Consider the following 19,986-nt stretch of genomic DNA (forward strand, 5'->3'; position numbering starts at 1 on the left):
GAAAATGACCAAATGAGAAAAAATTAAAGACCACCTGAGAGAAGCAACTGAAGTGGAACACAAGAAAAAAAAACCCAACAAGAAAAAGATCAAATAACATATGGGAAACAGAATAATCCTGGCACCAGACATCTTAAAACAAGAGTTTAAAAAGCCACAGTGGAACAAACTTTTAATAGTCTGAGTGAAAATGCTCAATGAATAATATATAATTCAGTATTCCTTTAAGAAACTGAAAGGGAACTGAAAGGGAACTAAGATATTAGTTTACATAATGGAACAACAGGGAAGGATTTATTTTCCCACGTTAACTAAAAGATTGGACAAAATATCTGAAACAATGATTTTTAGACATCAAACAACAGGCAGCACAGGACAATGACCCTTGAAAGAAGGGAAACAAAGGAGAAAAGTCTCTGTAATTGGCCAGCCTGGAGAATTTTCAGGCTGCAAGGCAAGGATGAAGAACCAAATAGAGCCTAACATTTTCTATTATTTGAGAAGACAGGCATGAGTAAGGGGAGGCCAAGGCATGTAGAATTTACAAAGTACAGTACAAAAGAGGAGAGAAATACATGGAGAAAAATTACACAGAGAAAAATTCTACAGAACTTCAGAGAATTCCTAAAAAGAGTTCAGCTGAGTACTGCTTGCCACAGGATGTGGGAAGACCTGCCTAAAGATGGGGAGATAAGAGACTATCTCAAGGCACTCACACAAGGCTAACAGAAATCATGCTCTAACCAACCAGGGTGGAAAACCCTGCACTGTAAGAGCTATTAACCAGTACTCATAAGAGTGTTGTCTCAGTGGTACAAACAAATCTCTAGGCTCAAGTCTGTTCTGTTTCAGCTTAACAAAGCTTAAAAGCAAACCTTGGGAAGAGCATACTGTTTCCAAGTAATTTAACAGTTGTCATTCAGTCACTAAGTTGTGTCCAACTCCTTGCGACCCCATGAACTACAACACGCCAGCCTTCCCTGTCTTTCACTATCTTCCAAAATTTGCTCAAACTCATATCCATTGAGTCGGTGATGCCATCCAACCATCTCTACTTGTTGCCCCTGTCTCCTCCTGCTCTCAATCTTTCCCAGCATCAAGGTCTTTTCCAATGAGTTGGTTCTTTGAAATCAAGAATATTTAAGAGAACAAAAAATATCATACAGCCAGTGGAATGCACCAATGTATGTCATCCAATCAAAATATACCAGGTATGCAAAGCAGGAAAATAAGATTAAAAAGAGAAAAATCAAGAGAAACAAATACAAAAATGGCAGATAATAGTGCTTCCCCTCCCACACTTAAGCAGTTATAACTGTATTATGTATGTTCAAGAAGATAGAGGAAAGCATCAGTATGCTAAATAGACACAAAAAAGCAAAAAGACCCAAGTTGAGGAGATGAAAAATACAATGTCTGAGATGAAAAATGTTACAATGCAGTTATTAACAGCAGATTAAACCTTGAAAAAAATATATTTGTGTACCTGAAAACACAGAAGTAGAACATCCAAAGCAAGCAGAGAAACTGACTGGAAAAAAGAAAAAAAAACTTCATGAATTATGGAACAACTTAAAGTGGCTTAATATGCATGTATTTGGAGTCCCCAACATAGGAAGCAGGAAGGAACAAAAACTTTTTGAAGAAATAATGGTTAAAGCTTTTCCAAGTTAAATGAAAATACAGATCCAAAAAGCACCATAAACCCTATGAAGGAAATATATGAAGAAAACTACACCAAGGAACATCACAATCAAATTGACAGAAACCAATGAGAAAAATATTAACAGGCAAAGAAAAACAATATACTTACAGAGAATCAAAGATAAAAAGTAGAGATTTCTCATACATAATCAAACAAGACAGTGAAACAAAACTGCTAAAGCACTAAAACAAAAAGTCAACCTAGAACTTTATACCCAGTGAAAGTATCTTTCAAAAGGCCAAATAAACAATTTCTGAGACATAAAACAGCTGAAGAATTCATCACTAGCAGACATGCACTACAAGAAATGTTAAAGGAACAAGTTTAGGAAGAAAGTGAATGAGTCCACAGGTAGCAAAGACCTGGACATGACTGAGTGACTGGACAACAATAACAACAAAATAAAACAAGATGGAAATCTAGATATACAACAAAGAGTATCCGAAACAGTAAATATATAGATAAATATAAAAGGCTTTTCTTATTTTTTAAAATCTCTTTAAAGCATAATTAATTGTACCAAAGCTGGAATAACTTAAGCAACAAATAACGCAGTGCTAGAATAAAATTCAAAATATAAAATATCTGTATGCCCATACTGATATAAATGATTAAGAAACGGAGAAATTAATCTCCCATACAGAAGAATTCCAGATAAATTACCACTGACTCTCGAACAACATGAATTTGAATTGTTCAGGTCCATTTATACATGGATTTTTTTCTTTACCATAATTAATACTGTAGTACCAAAGAGTCTGCAGTTGGCTGATCTCACAGATGCAGAACCATGGATAGAGAAAGCAGACTATAAAGTTATACATGGATTTTCAAGCCCACGAGGTTTAGCACCCTTAAGCCTTGCATTATTCAAGGGACAACTGTATATAGATACTCCACTTGAAAAGGGAGGCAGCATAATCCCCCACTTCTTAATGAGGGCTGCTCACAGTGACTTCCTGCCAAAGAGTACAGTATGGAAAGGAGTAGGAAAACCGACTTCCCAGAAGGGAACCCACAAACAAACTTCAGCCAAGCGATCAACGTCAACGTCAACAGACATAAATCATGTTGATAATACGTACCCTTAATATGATGTGATGAAACGGTATCTAAACTTTGCGATGTTTCTCTCAAAAACCCATAAAGCCTAATCATGAGAAAAAAGGCAAATCCTAGTAGAGCAGTGTCCTACAGTAAACTTGACTAGAATTCCTCAATTAAAACGGTCATTTCATAATCATAAAGGAGTCAGAGCCATCAACGACAAGGAAGGGCTAAGAAATTATCACAGCTCAGAGAAGCCTTCATGGCAAATAAATGGGGAAACAATGCAACAGTGAGAGACTTTATTTTGGGAGGCTCCAAAATCACTGCACTTGCTGACTGCAGCCCTGAAATTAAAAGACGCTTGCTTCTTGGAAGAAAGGCTATGACAAACCTAGACAGCATATTAAAAAGCAGAGACATTACTTTGCTGACAAAGGTCCATCTAGTCAAAGCTATGGGTTTCCCAGTAGTCATGTGTAAATGTGAGAGTTGGACTGTAAAGAAAGCTGAGCACTGAAGAATTGATGCTTTTGTACTGTGGTGTTGCAGAAGACTCTTGAGAGTCTCTTGGACTGCAAGGAGATACAACCAGTCCATCCTAAAGGAAATCAGTCCTAAATATTCATTGGAAGGACTGATGCTGAAGCTGAAACTCCAATCCTTTGGCCACCTGATGTGAACTGACTCACTGGAAAAGACCCTGATGCTGGGAAAGATTGAAGGCAGGAGGAGAAGGGGATGACAGAGGATGAGATGGTTGGATGGCATCACCGAGTCAATGGACATGAGTTTGAACAAGCCCTGGGAGTTGGTGATGGACAGGGAGGCCTGGCTTGCTGCAGTCCATGGGATCACAAAGAGTCGGACATGACTGAGCGACTGAACTGAACTGAACTGAAGAGAAGCCTAAAGAGACAAAATAACAGGGCATCTTGGATCAAAACCCAGAACAGAAAAATATTAAGTAAAAACAAAGGAAATATGAATAGACTATGGACCTGAGTTAGGACAGGAAATCCTGACATGCTGCAGTCCATGGGGTCACAGACAGACATGACTTAGCAACTGAACAACAACAAATGGACCCAAGTTAATAATACATGCGTGCTCAATCACTCAGTCGTGTCGTGTATGACTCCCTGAGACCCCACTGACTGCAGCCCACCAGGTTCCTCTGTTCATGGAATTCTCTAGGCAAGAATAGTTGAGTGGGTTGCCATTTCCTTCCCATGAATTAATAATTATGTACCAATATCAGTTCATTAATTGTAATAATTATATCATACTAATATAAGATGTTAATAACTGGACAAACTGTGCGGGGAAGGAGATGGTACATAAGAACTCCTTTTACCACTTGCTCAACTTTCCTATAAATCTAAACTATTCTTAAAAAATAAGTCTATTAATTTAAAATAGCTAATTGGCTGCTTAAAAGAAAATTAGCAGTGTGTTGGAAAGGTTATAAGATAAACAGAAATAAAATATATGACAACAACAGCACAAAAACCAGGAGATGAAAGATACAAGTAAAGCACTGTAAGATTCTTAAACTATAAGGGAAGAGATATACTTGAGAATAGACTATGGTAAGTTAAAGATGCATATTGTAAACCCTAGAGCAAACACTAAAAAGGAGAGACAAAAATAATATAGCAACTATTTAAGGGAAAAAAACAGGGGAAAAGCTAACAGAAGAGATACATTATAGAAAAAGAACTCAAATAATGTAAAATGCAGAAATTAGTCAAAATATAAAAAAAAATAACAAAACAAAAAGCAAACAGCTAGATATTAGGCTTACGCACAACCATATCAACAATCACATTAGATGAAAAGGGTTACACATCCCCAAGTAAAAAGCAATGATTATCGGATTGGATAAAAAAGCATGGCCCAAAAGAAATACACTTTAAATTAAACATAAAGAAACAAATAAGAATAAATGAAAAAAGAATGAAATGAGACTCCATGCCACACTAATGAAAAAAGAGTCCATGCCACACTAATCCCAAAAAACATACTATTAGTATCCAAAAATACAGATTCCAAGATTCCAAAGATTATTACCAAGGATGCTGCTGCTGCTGCTGCTAAGTCGCTTCAGTCGTGTCCAACTCTGTGCGACCCCATAGACGGCCAGCCCACCAGGCTCCGCCGTCCCTAGGGTTCTCCAGGCAAGAACACTGGAGTGAGTTGCCCATTTCCTTCTCCAATGCATGAAAGTGAAAAGTGAAAGTGAAGTCGCTCAGCTGTGTCCGACTCCTAGCGACCCCATGGACTGCAGCCTACCAGGCTCCTCTGTCCATGGAATTTTTCAGGCAAGAGTACTAGAGTGGGGTGCCATTGCCTTCTCCAATTACCAAGGATAAAAAGGATAATTTCAGAATCATAAAGGAGTCAGTTCAGCAAAAGTACTTACAATCCTAAAAGTTTATGTACCTAAAGAACTTCAAAGTACATGATGAAAAAACTGACAAAAAATGAAAGTAGCAATAGAAAAAAAACAAACATAACACAGCCCCTCTTTATCCAGTTTCACTTTCTGTAGTTTCAATTACCTGTGATCAGCTGAAAATATTAAATGAAAAATTTCAGAAATAAACAATTCACAAGTTTTTAATTGTGTACCATTCTGAGTAGTGTGACAGAATCTTGTGCTGCCACACTCCATCACACCCAGGATGGAATCACACTCTGTCCCAGGGTATCGGCCTGTTAGTCACTTAATAGCTGTCTTGATGATAAGATCCACTGTCCGAGTATCTCAGTGTGTGTTTTCAAATAATCCTTATTTTACTTAATGCTGCTGTGCTGTGCTTAGTAGCTTAATCGTGTCAGACCCTTTGTGATCCCACGGACTGTAGCCCGCCAGGCTCCTCTGTGCACAGGGATTTTCCAGGCAAGAATACTGGAGTGGGTTGCCACGCCCTCCTCCAGGGGATCTTTCCAACTCGGGGACTGAACCCAGGTCTTCCGCATGGCAGGTGGATTGTTTACCATCTGAGCCACCAGGGAAGCCCCATTTTACTTAACAATGACCCTTAAATTCAAGAGTAGAGAGGAGGACAATTTAGATATTCTCTTACTGTGCCTAATTTATAAGTTGAACTTTATCATAGGTATGAATACATTGTAAAAAACAGTACATACTATCCAGTTTCAGGCATCCACTGGGGCCTTGGAATATACCCCTGCAGACAGAGCTGGACTAATGTAGCAGGAACGGAGGCCGTGCGGCACAGGAGGGGTGGCGAGGAGATACCTCACATCGAAGGTCAGGACCAGCGTTCAAGAGGAGATACCCCACGTCCAAGGTCAGGAGCAGAGGCTGTGAGGAGATACCCCACAACCAAGGTAAAGAAAACCAAGTAAGGGGCGCTGGACCAGGTGAGGAAGTAGGAGTCTGGGAACCTGGGGCGTTGAGGGGCGGGCTAGGGCTCCCTGGGCTAGCCGGAGGTGACAGGTGGAGAGTGAAGTGTCTGTGTTTCGGGGCTCCTCTCTCCGTCAGGGGCTCGCCTGGCGCAGAGAGAGCCGAGCCCATGGAACCGCCCCGGAGACCTGCTGAGACGAGGCTTTCCCGTCGGGCGGAGCCCGCGGGCGGACGTGGAGATTTCTTGTGGATCCTTACTTGTCAGCCCCCTCGAACTAGGAGGAGAGATGAAGTGTTGTTTCTGAGTCCATGCTCTATTAGTATTATTGTTGTCATTATTGGTTTTAAGGATTTGCTGATTGTCCATGTGGATTCCTGAAGTGCCCCCAAAGCACACGGGAGTGGACAGTGTCTTGGATTCCTTTACTGTGTTTCAGTGCCAGAGAGCCTAGGTGGCCAGACTGACCGGGGGATCACCCTCCACTTGTGCTTAATGTGACTCTGTAATTTATCAGTGATTTCAGAAACAGACATTTCTTGATCTCTGCCCGTGGATGACTTTACACAGAACTTCCTGATTTCTCCTTTGGGCCTCTATGGTGTTTTGTTCAGGACATTAAAGCTGGAGTCACAGTATGTCACAGTGTATTACAGTTGTTTATCTGCCATGTCACAGTCGTTTATGAGTCGTTTATTCATTTTGGATTTCTCTCCCACCAAAAGACTACCACAAAGCCTATCATGTAAGATACTCATATATATTGGGGGGATAAAATGAGTTAACAGCTGGTGGTAGGTTGGATGGGAATTTTTATTTTCATCTCATAGAGAAGACAGTTAAATGACTTGCTTAAGAGGATCTTAGAGATGAAACCGGGACTAGAATTAGAGTCAGTTGACACACAGCTTGTAGCTCTTGCCTTCTGATCAGGCTTTGAAATTCTAGAACATTGAAAATAAGGTCTTGTCACTCTTCTGTGTGTCCCTGGCCTTGCTGTCTTCAGGATGGGTCCCTAAAGATCAAAGGTAGGCTCAACCTTAAGACCTGAGAGAGATGCCAGACTTGGAGCAGACAGTCTGCTAACGTTGGCACTGTGTGGGCCCCAGAGACAGCTGAGCTGTCCACAGCTCCCTTCTCAGCCTCTGTTTGAGTCCAGCTGGCCCTGGGTAGCCACCTGGACAGAGCAGTCTAGGGAAGGATTTCCTAAGTTTAGCCCTGACTTTTTAAATTTTTATATTATATTGGAGCATAGTTAAGATTTTTTTTCTCTCTCTTTCCCACTTTGCCAAGGCTAGGGTCAGAGAACAGGTTGATGGATCAAGCTATTATGTCAACCTTGTGATCCCATCTGGGGGAAGAGGCTACTCTTGACCTGCACATGGGGTTAAGAGGGAGAAGAACCATGATCCCTGCCCTGTGGGAGGCCCAGATGTGATGGAAACGTGCCCAGAGCCTGGCAAACACTCAGAAGCAAGGAGAGTGCAAAACGGGCAGCTGAGCCTTGAGTCAACTCAGGGTGTAGAAGTGAAGAGGAGTCTGTCAGGAAAGGCTCTTTGGTAGAAGGTAGTTTTATTTTTACTTATTTATATTGGCCGCGCCGTGCAGCTTGCAAGATCTCAGTTCCCTAATCAGGGATTGAATCCAGTTCATAGCAGGAATCCTAACCACTAGGCAACCACAGAACTCCCAGAAGGTAGTTTTAAATAGCATTGAAAAAAGATGAGATGGACACAGTTAACTGTCAGATAGAAGCTGGGACCTTGGAGATATGGAGGAAAATGAAACAGGGCTTCCTCTCTGATCTGCCTCAAGTCTAGTCTAGGAGGCAAGGTGTGAATTCATGAAGATGCCACTAACCATGGTGACATGCAGTGGTTCTCAGCCGTCACCAACCATCGGAATCTCTTGAGGAAGCTTGTTTAAATACAGCTTCCCAGGCCCCACTCCAGACCTACTTGGGTTGGGTAGGGCTGGGAAGCTACAGCAAATGCTGCGGTGTCCTGAAGAGGGACAACTTTCCCAGAGGGAGAATTCGAGCTTCATCTGGAAGGGCAGCTGGGGCTGTTGGGGCCTGTCCATCTGTTTTCCAGGTGACGGTGGCATGGCTGTGCCCCAGCCTTTCCCATCGGGGCCCCACCTCCAGCCTGCAGGTGCCCTGATGGAGCCCCAGCCCTCCCCTCGAAGCCTGGCCGAGGGCTTCCTGCAGGAGGAGCTTCGGCTTAACGATGAGCTGAGGCAACTGCAGTTTTCTGAGCTCGTGGGCATCATCTACAACCCTGTGGAGTACGCGTGGGAGCCACATCGCAGCTACGTGACCCGCTACTGCCAGGGCCCCAAGCAAGTGCTCTTCTTGGGCATGAACCCAGGACCCTTTGGCATGGCCCAGACGGGGGTGCCCTTTGGGGAAGTGAGTGTAGTCCGGGACTGGTTGGGCCTTGGGGGGCCTGTGCGGACCCCTCCTCAGGAGCACCCCAAGCGACCAGTGCTGGGACTGGAGTGCCCTCAGTCCGAGGTGAGCGGTGCCCGGTTCTGGGGCTTTTTCCGGAACCTCTGTGGACAGCCCGAGGTCTTCTTCCGTCACTGTTTCATCCACAACCTGTGTCCATTGCTCCTTCTGGCTCCCAGCGGGCGCAACATCACCCCCGCCGAGCTGCCGGCCAAGCAGCGCGAGCAGCTCCTGGGGGTGTGTGACGCGGCCCTGTGCCGGCAGGTGCAGCTGCTGGGGGTGCGGCTGGTGGTGGGCGTGGGCCGCCTGGCGGAGCAGCGGGCGCGGCGGGCTCTGGCCGGTTTGATGCCCGAGGTCCAGGTGGAGGGGCTCCTGCACCCCTCCCCTCGCAGCCCACAGGCCAACAAGGGCTGGGAGGCGGTGGCCAAGGAGAGACTGAACGAGCTGGGCCTGCTGCCACTGTTGACCAGTTGAGCAGCCCTGCGCTGGCACAGGACATGTTCAAGGCCTTTCCTTCTGGGCCAGCGGATGACCACACGCCTCGGACTGGAGCCACAAGGTCCCCCTGGGCTCCTCAGTTTGGGGGACCTGCCGTTTTGACATTGCTCCTGCTTGCCCTCCTGATTCCTGCTCACTTCACCATCCTTCCGTCTGTGGTACCCAATTCCACAGAGAGCCAACATCTGTGAGCCGCTCTACCTCGCTGCTTCCCTGGAGCCTCTCTTCGGAAGAGAGTGACCCCAACAGTGACTTCTGAGGTCCTATTTGCTGTTTTAGAGAAAAGATCCCACTAGGATCCCCACCTGTCCTAGAACGGCTTCCTGCAGCTCACCCGTCTCCCCACAGGGACTGGGACAAAGCATGAGTCGTGGCTGCTAAAAGTGAACTTCTGATGAGAGGCTGAGGGTGGGCCAGGGGGAGGTCAGGGTGGCAGCATGGGAAAGGCCAGAAGACCTGGATTTCCATCCCAGCTCTGAGACTTGTGCACTTTGTGATTTTGGACAAGCGGATTGACCTCTCCAAGCCTCAGGATCCTCATCTATCACATGGGGTCCCTGCCTCACCGGGCTGGTGTGGGGATTAACTGAGATAACACTTAGAAGTGCCTTGCATAGTGCCTGGCACGTGGGTGCTCACTACAGCTTTTCTGGCTTTCCTGCCTCCTGGTTGGGGAAGCACAACACTACACTACACAGGAAGCCCCTCCGCCCTGAAGACCGGGGTGAGGGGCAGGGTGGGGGTCTGGGCCTCCACCCATATCCTGAGTGGCGGGCAGGGTCTTGCCCTGCCAGAGATGGACCAATGACTTTATGGAAAACCCAGCCTGTGATTTTTCAGGCTAAGCATTAAAAGCTCCTAAACCCTTTTGTGTTGGCCCTTTTTCCCCTCCTGCACGTCAGGGGTGGAAGGTGGTAGTTTATATTTTCCCTTACCTCTTCCTGTTTGCAAAAGGTTCTCTTGGGTGGCTGGGTAATGGTATGAAGTCTCTAATTACCTTGCCAGAGCTGCAGGATCTCTGTTAGAGGCCTGTCGAGTGGTTTGTTTGCTATCTGTGGCACTTTGATGGGTGGATGGGAGCCTGGTATCTCCAGCTAACTCATTTCTTACCTCTGCTGCATGTCTGCCCCTGGGAAAGTGAATCCAGTCAGGAGCATAGACCACCTTAATAAGGAACACATGATTGGACTCTAGCTCCTGGTATAGACCATCTCCAGATCTCAAAGTAAGATTTTTAATATGTGTCCTCCCCATCGTATAATAAATAAATTGAGTAGCTTCCATTCTTGGTTGTTGAGAGGGAACCTCTTGGTCCTCGGCATTTCCCAAGCACTGGGAGTTTTGTCATTCATGGTGGGACCCTCAGACTACACATGAGCTTCTGCTGAAATTTGACTCAGGAGAGCTGACCATGCCCAAAAGACCAACTATGTGATCAGAGGATGGGGACTTCAAGCCAGGTGATATCAGCCTGAACCCCAGGGAGGGGAGGCAGGGTTGGAGATTGAACTCAACCATGTGGTTAATGATTTCAATCAGTTCTGCCTTCATAATGAAACCCTATGAAGATTCTGGACACGGAGACTTCGGTGAACTTCCTGACTGGTGAACACATGGGTATGTCAGGAGAGTGGTGTGTCCTGATTCCAGGGGAGAAGGGACATGAAATCACTTTGGGACCCTCCCAGATCTTGCATTATGTGTCTTCACTTGGCTCATCCTGATTTGTATCATTTATAATAAAACTGTAATAATTTAAAAAAAAAAGAAAACCAAGTAAGACGGTAGGCGCTGAGAGAGGGCATCAGAGAAACCATAATCACAGACAACTAGCCAGTCTGATCACATGGACCAAAGCCCTGTCTAACTCAGTGAAAATAAGCCATGCCGTGTGGGGCCACCCAAGACGGATGTGTCATGTGGAGAGGTCTGACAGAATGTGGTCCACTGGAAAAGGGAATGGCAAACCACTTCAGTATTCTTGCCTTGAGAACCCCATGAACAGTAAAAAAAAAAAGGCAAAAACATAGGACACTGAAAGATAAACTCCCCAGGTTAGTAGGTGCCCAATATGCTACTACTGGAGAAATAAATCAGAAAGAATGAAGGGATGGAGCCAGAGCAAAAACAAAACCCAGTTGTGGATGTGACTGGTGATAGAATCAAGCTCCGATGCTGTAAAGAACAATGCTGCATAGTAACCTGGAATGTTAGGTCCATGAATCAAGCCAAATTGGAAGTGGTCAAACAGGAGATGGCAAGAGTGAACGTCCACATTGTAGGAATCAGTGAACTAAAATGGACTGGAATGGGTGAATTTAACTCAGATGACTATTATATCTACTACTGTGGGCAAGAATCCCTTAGAAAAAATGGAGTAGCCATAGTCAACACAAGAGTCCGAAATGCAGTACTTGGATGTAATCTCCGAAATCACAGAATGATCTTTGCTCATTTCCAAGGGAAACCATTCAATATCAAGGAAACCCAAGTCTATGCCCCGACCAGTAACACTGAAGAAGCTGAAGTTGAATGGTTCTAAGAAGACCTATAAGAGCTTTTAGAACTAACACCCAAAAAAGATGTCCTTTTCATTATAGAGGACTGGAATGCAAAAGCAGAAGTCAAGAAACACCTGGAGTAACAGGCAAATTTGGTTTTGGAGTACAGAATGAACCCGGTCAAGAGAACCCAGCCAAGAGAACACACTGAGTCATAGCAAACACCCTCTTCCAGAAACACAAGACTCTACACGAAGACATCACCAGATGACCAACACTGAAATCAAATTGATTATATTCTTTGCAGCCAAAGATGGAGAAGCTCTATATAGTCACCAAAAACAAGACTGGGAGTAGACTGTGGCTCAGATCATGAATTCCTTATTGCCAAATTCAGACTTAAATTGAAGAAAGTAGGGAAAACCACTAGATCATTCAGGTATGACCTAAATCAAATCCCAGTAGTTATACAGTGGAAGTGAGAAATAGATTTAAGGCACTCGAACTGATAAACAGAATGCCTGATGAACTATGGACAGAGTTTCATAACATTGTACAGGAGACAGGGATCAACACCATCCCCAAGAAAAAGAAATGCAAAAAAGCAAAATGACTGTCTGAGGGGGCCTTACAAATAGCTGTGAAAAGAAGAGAAGGGAAAAGCAAAGGAGAAAAGGAAAGATACACCCATTTGAATGCAGAGTTCCAAAGAATAGCAAGGAGAAATAAGAAAGCCTTCCACAGCAATCAATGCAAAGAAATAGAGGAAAACAATAGAATGGGAAAGACTAGAGATCTCTTCACGGAGAAGGCAACGGCACCCCACTCCAGTACTCTTGCCTGGAAAATCCCATGGATAGAGGAGCCTGGTAGGCTGCGGTCCATGCGGTCGCTAAGAGTCGGACACGACTGAGCGACTTCACGTTCACTTTTCACTTTCATGCATTGGAGAAGGAAATGGCAACCCACTCCAGTGTTGTTGCCTGGAGAATCCCAGGGACGGGGGAGCCTGGTGGGCTGCCGTCTATGGGGTCGCACAGAGTTGGACACAACTGAAGTGACTTAGCAGCAGCAGCACAGATCTCTTCAAGAAAATTAGAGATACCAAGGGAACATTTCATGCAAATATGGTTCAATAAAGGACAGAAATGGCATGGACCTAACAGAAGCAGAAGATATTAAGAAGAGGTGGCAAGAATACACAGAAGAAATGTACAAAAAAGATCTTCACGACCCAGATAATCACAATGGTGTGATCACTCACCTAGAGCCAGACATCCTGGAATGTGAAGTCAAGTGGGCCTTAGGCAGCATCACTACAAACAAAGCTAGTGGAGGTGATGGAATTCCAGTTGAGCTATTTCAAATCCTAAAAGATGATGCTGTGAAAGTGCTGCACTCAATATGTCAGCAAATTTGAAAAACTCAGCAGGGGCCACAGGACTCGAAAACGTCAGTTTTCATTCCAATCCCAAAGAGCAATGCCAAAGAATGCTCAAACTACCACACAATTGCACTCATCTCACACACTAGTAAAGTAATGCTCCAAATTCTCTAAGCCAGGCTTCAGCAATATGTGAACCGTGAACTCCCAGATGTTCAAGCTGGTTTTAGAAAAGGCAGAGGAAACAGAAATCAAATTGCCAACATCCACTGGATCAAAAAGCAAGAGAGTTTCAGAAAAAAACATCTATTTCTACTTTATTGACTATGCCAAAGCCTTTGACTGTGTGGATCACAAGAAACTGTGGAAAATTCTTCAACAGATGGGAATACCAGACCACCTGACCTGCCTCTTGAGAAACCCGTATATAGGTCAATAAGCAACAGTTAGAACTGGACATGGAACAACAGACTGGTTCCAAATAGGAAAAGGAGTATGTCAAGGCTATACATTGTCACTCTGCTTATTTAACTTATATGCAGAGTACATCATGTGAAATGCTGGGCTGGAAAAAGCACAAGCTGGAATCAAGATTACCAGGAGAAATATCAATAACCTCAGATATGCAGATGACACCACTGTTATGGCAGAAAGTGAAGAAGAACTAAAGAGCCTCTTGATGAAAGTGAAAGAGAGTGAAAAAGTTGGCTTAAAGCTCAACATTCAGAAAAGTAAGATCATAGCATCCAGTCCCATCACTTCATGGCAAATAGATGGGGAAATAGTGTAAACAGTGGCAGACTTTATTTTGTTGGGCTCCAAAATCACTGCAGATGGTGACTGCTGTCATGAAATTAAAAGACGCCTACTCCTTGGAAGGAAAGTTATGACCAACCTAGACAGCATATTAAAAAGCAGAGACATTATTTTGTCAACAAAAGTCCGTCTAGTCAAGGCTATGGTTTTCCCAGTAGTCATGTATGGATGTGAGAGTTGGACTATAAAGAAAGTTGAGTGCCGAAGAATTGATGCTTTTGAACTGTGGTGTTGGAGAAGACTCTTGAGAGTCCCTTGAACTGCAAGGAGATCCAACCAGTCCATCCTAAAGGAGATCAGTCCTGGGTGTTCATTGGAAGGACTGATGTTGAAGCTGAAACTCCTTTGGCCACCTGATGTGAAGAGCTGACTCATTTGAAAAGACCCTGATGCTGGGAAAGATGGAGGGCAGGAGAAGGGGATGGCAGAGAATGAGATGGTTGGATGGCATCACGATTCAATGGACATGAGTTTGGGTAAACTCTGGGAGTTGTTGATGGACAGGGAGACCTGGCGTGCTGTGATTCATGGGGTCGCAAAGAGTTGGACAAGACTGAACGACTGAACGAACTGAATGTAGTTGGAAATTTCAATACCCCCTTTCATTAGCTGAACAACTACAGAAACTCAGTAAGGATATACAAAATCTGAATAGCATTATGAACCAATCTGACCTGACATTTATAGAACACTCTACCTAACAGCAGCATAATATACATTCTCTCCAAGTATACACAGAACATTTACCAAAATAAACCATATTCTATACCATAAAGTGAGATCCAATAAATTTAAAAGAATTTATATCACATAAATTACATTGTTCAGTTCAGTCGCTACAAAACACAAACTACAAAAGCTTACTCAAGGGGAGATAAAGAACCTGATAACAGAGATAACACCTTTTAATCACACACAGATCACCCACAAATAAATAAGATTTTATTTTTACAAATATCACTGACAAAAACCACTACAATATTGTAAAGTAGCCTCCAACTAATAAAAATAAATGAAGAGAAAAATCACTGTTTATTCACAGTGCAATAAAACCAGAAATAACAAATTAAAATGAAAAAAGATATGCCATGAGAAAATTTTTAGATCGTCTATTAAATAACTTCTGGGTGCAGGGGAACTACAAATTAAAATTAAGTTCTAAAAAATAAAACATACATGTCAGCATCTACAGGATACCTTTAAAACGGTAATGAGGATAAAATGCAAATCGTTAAAAACACATCAAGAAAATATTCTCTCACTGGTCAAATCTGGGATAATTTAAACATCAAATAGGTAAGGATTATAATCCATTAGATAAAATTACTTTTAAAATCCATAAGCCTGATATAAATAAATGGTAAAGGGAAAGTCACTTTATCACAGAATGCCAATTAATAAATATAGAAGAAAGAAAATCATTATTGGGAAACATCAATTAACTGATTGGAACAATAGTCAATGGCTGCTACAATGGAGGTGGGGGGGAGGGAAAAGAGTTTGATGTCTCAAAGTAGCTTCCTCTAAGTCCTTAATAATTACAAGAGGAAAATCTGGCAGATGCCACCTTAAACCTGTGATCAGAGATAACATCATCAATAATGAGACCTGCTGACATCCCATGCCCTAAAAAGGACAGGATATTCTTTCTGTGGCATATGTGTCAGAACTGCATAACCTGAATTTAACCATGAGCAAAGAGTCAAATCTAAATGAGAGACATTCTCCCTAATGACTAGCCTGTACCCCAAAAATGTCAAGTTCATGAAAAACAAAGGAAAACTAAGGAACTACTCCAGATTAAAGAGACAGGACAACTAAAATGTAGTGTAACATTTTACATCAGATGGTTAGGGGCTGGGGAAAGGGTATAAAAAATGTAACTGGCAACAGTAACAAAATCTGAATTTGGACTTCAGATTAGATAATGGTATTTTATGATGATTAAATTTTCTGATAATGGTACTGAGGCTGTTATGGGTGTGCCCTTGTTGTCATTAAATACACACTTAAGTATTCAGGAATAAAGGAGCACTGTGTCTGCAACTGAATCTCAAACTGTTCAGGGAAATGATGTGTGTACACACCCACCCACATACACAGACTCAGAATAAATCAAATGAGGCAAATAGAAAATGGTGAATCTCCTCAAATGTACACACAAATTTTTCCTACATCCTTGCTATTTTTCTGTAAATTTGAAGTTATATACAAGACAAACATTTTTAAAAAAAAACAAGCTCCACCAAAACAAAACAATGTTAAATAAGATCTTCAGGTTAGGATTTCAACAAGCTGCTTAAGCCAAGTAAAATGAAAATTGTAACTATAAGCAAGGATCCTAATAAAATTTCATCTAATCTGACTACTGATGGCTACATGTTTTCTAAGAAGCTTCAGCAGATTCAAGCAATACCTCTTCAACTTTTCTAAATGTTGTGAAAGTTTTCAACTCGGTAATTCAAGACCAATACTTCCAACTGGAGAAGGAAAAGGTGGATTAACTTTATTCCAGAAGTAACAACGAAATTTAACCTTTCCTGATGAAATCTATTTTCTGTGATGGTCACAATGAATTTGAAAACAAATGAAGTTCAAGTGTATGGTCTATAATGTTTTCTTAATCCATGTAATTAGGATTAGTTCTACACCTAATATTCTTAGGAATAGGTAAAATTTTCATTTAGCATGTGAATTTAAATAATTCACTCAATATTCTTGATTGTGTTTTGAGGAAACTTCAAAACATGTGATTCCTAGAACATGGCCCCTATCTTCAAAAAATATGTGCGCTGGTTGGGGAGAGGGCAAAATGTTGAATTTGTCCAGAAAGCAAAGTCTATACTCAGAATTCTAACCTAAGGTAGCTTGGTAGAGGAGGAAAACCTACGAGTGGAATTAGATATACTGAGTTTAAAGGAGTCTGTTGCGATCAAGGACAAGTAACTTAATCCCCTCCAATTCCCCATGCCGTGATTTACTACTATAAAACGAGATTTTTTTTTTTAAATTCCTGCTTCAAAAAGGCTGAGGATTAGGCGAGATATTGTAGTTGGAAAGTGCTTTGTAAACTTCAAAGCCCTACACGTGTTTACTATGTGTAATAAACTCCACAAGAGAGGCCACTTGGAATCGGCAAAGATAATTCGGTTGTCATGAGTTCCTACGAAATACCGCAACTGGATGTGCTCTGGTACACCGGACTTGGCAGCGAGTCAAAATGAGGTTCTCCTCAAAAATGCTCTTTCTGCAGGAAATACCAACATAACGAGCGAGCGCAGACACCCCTCTGAATGGCCTCCGACCTTCGCGGAGGTGGGGGAATGTTAAGCATCGCGGCAAGCGAAAACTGACCAATTTTTTCAAAACTTGAAACGTGCGACCGACGCTAACTTAGGAGCCAGGCAGAGAGGGGCGGGGACGAGGGGGCGTGGCCCGCAGCGGGTTCCCCTCCCCCCCGCCCCACTCCCGCCGCGCGCGCGGACCTCCTAGCGTCTCCTGCGGGCGGCCACCCCGGCCCAGGCGTGTAATCCGCGACGAGGAATGGGTTTCCAGCAACAGCCCACAATTCTCAAACTTCTACTCTCCGAGGAGCCCTCGCGGGCTACCCTTCTCAAAAATCACAAGTCCGAGTCCCCTAACCCCTCAGGTCACAGACTTCCAGGACCCGGGCTGCGCCGCCAAAGGAAAGCTCTCCGAGGGAAAAGGCATCAGCCGGGCGAGTACCTGAGCCGAAATGAAGCCTTCATACACGGTTTTCGCCCGGTTCTGGGGCAGAAATAGCGGAAACTGGCGCAGCAGGGTCGCTTCCGTCTCCGCCATAGCTCGCGGTCCATGGAATCGTCTGGGTACCGGCGGCCGCTGGTCCCGCACATGCGCAGTTCTTGCCTGCGCCTGGGGCGCCGAGAGACGTACGCCCGCGCGTTTGGCGGGAAGTCTCGAGCTTTCCGTGGGCAAAAATGAAGGTCCGGTGGTAGTCGGGATGCCTGGGCTCAGCTCCAGCCACAGTAAATTCGGCTCAGCCGGAAGCAGCCTTGGCCCCAACGCGAGGCAGGAGGGAAGGCTGTTTGCTGAACCTGACCGAACCTGATCATACTAGCTTTGATTGTCCCAAGAACCGTGTTGGATGTTTCTATTACTCCAGACTCAAGTCAACACCAGGCTTCTGGTGCGTTGCACTTGCGAATATCTAAGGCAAAACAGGAGGGAAAATTGCTGATGGACTTGAGGAACCGAATTTAATTTTTTTTTAACAGCTCTTTCTATGTGCCGTGCTAAGTCACTTAAGTCGTATCACTTAAGTAGGACCAACACAGAGATTATGTGACCCTATGGACTGTGGCCAGCCAGGCTTCTCTGTCCGTGGGATTCTCCGGGCAAGGATACTGGTATACATATTTCTAACTCAGGAATGGTAATTATCCATTCCTTTTTTTTTTTTTTTTAACTAAGGGGTGGTTAAATAAGGAACCTAATGTTTACTGCACAGTTATTTGATTTCAGTCAATATTCAATGCAGTATTCAATATTGCAATCAATTCAATCAATATTCAGTCAATTCAATATTCAATATTGTATTTTTGAACCCTTGTATTTGCTAAACGTTATTGTAATAGGCTACAGGTTGTGCAAAATGAGTAAGATTCACACCCAAACATTTTGATTGCCCTCAAAATCGGATGAGACTTCTTCAAGATTCTTAGTTTGATAAGAATTATAAGTTTTCTGGATACTTAGAGAAAAACAAGAATGTTAGCAGTGTAAATATAAATTACTCTAAAGCAGTGGCTTTCCAAAGTTCCCGGATCCATTAGCATCACCTGGGAAATTTTACATCACCTTTACAGAAAGGCAAGTTCTCACCCCTCTGTCTCAGACCTAGGGAATCCCAAACTCTGAGAGTGAGGCCCAATCATCTGTGTTATAACAAGCCCTCAAGGTACTATGTTGCACAGGCTAAAGTTAGAGAATCTCCCAGAGGCATGGCATGCCATCCACTCAGTTATGCAATTCATTTATTAAAGATGACAGGCTACAAGTTTTGTGAGGGGCATAAAGTGAAGGTAGTTAAAACAGGAGGACCAACACAAAGATTATTAGCACGTATAGTCACTGCCTTCAAGGACTTATGAGTTAAAACATTTGCTGTTACCAAGGATTTCCCTGGTCCAGTAGCTGAGATTCCTCCCTCCCAATGCAGGGTTAGGGTTAGGTTTGATCCAGATTTCTGGTCAGGGAACTAGATCCCACATGCTTCAGCTAAGACCCAGAGCAGCCAAATAAGTAAATAAATAATTTTTTTTAAAAAGCATTTGCTGTTTCCAGTATTTCAAACTTCTCCACCACCCCAACCACCACGTTCCCTATGGAACTTCTCCCCTTCCTTTAAGGCTTTCTCAACTGCTACCTTTTTTTGGAAACCTTTTCTTAATTGATGAAAGTTATTGCTTTCCCTAATCACTTGGTATATTTCTTGGTACACTGTAGGTGTTCATTAACTATTTACTAAAATGTTAATTAATATCCAGTAGTCCTATAGGCAGATTACAAATAAGTATTATGAGAATTCAGAAGAATTAAGGAACTTTTCACAAAATATTTAAGTTGGTTTCCATTTATTATATCATAATAATCATAATAATGCTGCATAGCACTATTATAGACTTTATCTGATTTATTTAAATTATACTAAAACTAGCATGTGTAAAGTACTTTCATATTTTATTTAGATTTTATGGTAGTGTTTTTTAGATATGTATATTTTATAATGTCTGTTTTGTATGCAAGTAAACTGAGATTCAGAGATATTAAATAAGTTGCTTAATATAGTAACTTAGTGACTTGTATAATGAAGATTAAATTCCAGTGTTCTAAATTTTAGACTCAATAAAATTTCCATTAAATCAGCACAGATGCACTGCCCATCATGAAACTCAGAAGAAGTTAATCTAAAGTTGTTAATGACTCATGTTAGCTGTGGGGTTTCAGGAATTTAATTTTGATAGTTTGATAATGGATTTACCAAAATACTATATTCCTTCTGAATATAATCATAACATTTTCTACCTACAATCCTCATATGTGAGAAAATAGCCTAAGAACATTTTGTCCAGCAGATTCCTTAGGAACTAAAGTTTTTCCATTAAAGCAGCCTTGGAGAGTTTATACTACAGCACTCTATCATTACACAGATTAGAGAAATGAAGTCCAGA

At 42.7% G+C, this 19,986-nt stretch overlaps 2 protein-coding genes across 6 annotated transcripts in view; one reads left to right on the plus strand and one right to left on the minus strand.

Annotated features, from left to right (window-relative positions):
- Nucleotides 1-17,653, minus strand: part of FANCL (FA complementation group L) — an 85,450-nt gene extending 67,797 nt beyond the window's left edge. For 2 of the 4 annotated variants that reach the window (XM_043468621.1, XM_043468619.1), the window contains exon 1: nucleotides 17,501-17,652. In XM_043468621.1, coding sequence (XP_043324556.1) covers nucleotides 17,501-17,596 — 96 coding nt within the window. In that variant the 5' untranslated portion in view covers nucleotides 17,597-17,652. Of the gene's footprint in view, nucleotides 1-17,500 lie in introns of all 4 variants that reach the window. The other 2 variants (XM_043468622.1, XM_043468623.1) reach the window with 2 other exon arrangements.
- On the plus strand, nucleotides 6,136-10,828 carry LOC122441698 (single-strand selective monofunctional uracil DNA glycosylase-like). 2 transcript variants are annotated; one of them, XM_043468625.1, is made up of 2 exons: nucleotides 6,136-6,145; nucleotides 8,220-10,828. In XM_043468625.1, exon 2 carries the CDS (start codon nucleotides 8,231-8,233, stop codon nucleotides 9,047-9,049), a length of 819 nt encoding a protein of 272 aa, XP_043324560.1. In that variant the 5' UTR covers nucleotides 6,136-6,145; nucleotides 8,220-8,230; the 3' UTR covers nucleotides 9,050-10,828. The 2 variants fall into 2 exon arrangements, with proteins under 2 accessions (XP_043324560.1, XP_043324559.1); XM_043468624.1 differs by lacking the exon at nucleotides 6,136-6,145 and adding an exon at nucleotides 6,283-7,692.
- Nucleotides 17,654-19,986: the final 2,333 nt, after the last annotated feature.

This window comes from Cervus canadensis, chromosome 5, assembly GCF_019320065.1.
Source record: "Cervus canadensis isolate Bull #8, Minnesota chromosome 5, ASM1932006v1, whole genome shotgun sequence".
NCBI classification, from domain to species: Eukaryota; Metazoa; Chordata; class Mammalia; order Artiodactyla; family Cervidae; genus Cervus; species Cervus canadensis.

Coding starts and splice junctions, on each gene's coding strand:
- LOC122441698 (XM_043468625.1), top strand. CDS start 8,231: ATGGCTGTGCCCCAGCCTTTCCCATCGGGGCCCCACCTCCAGCCTGCA.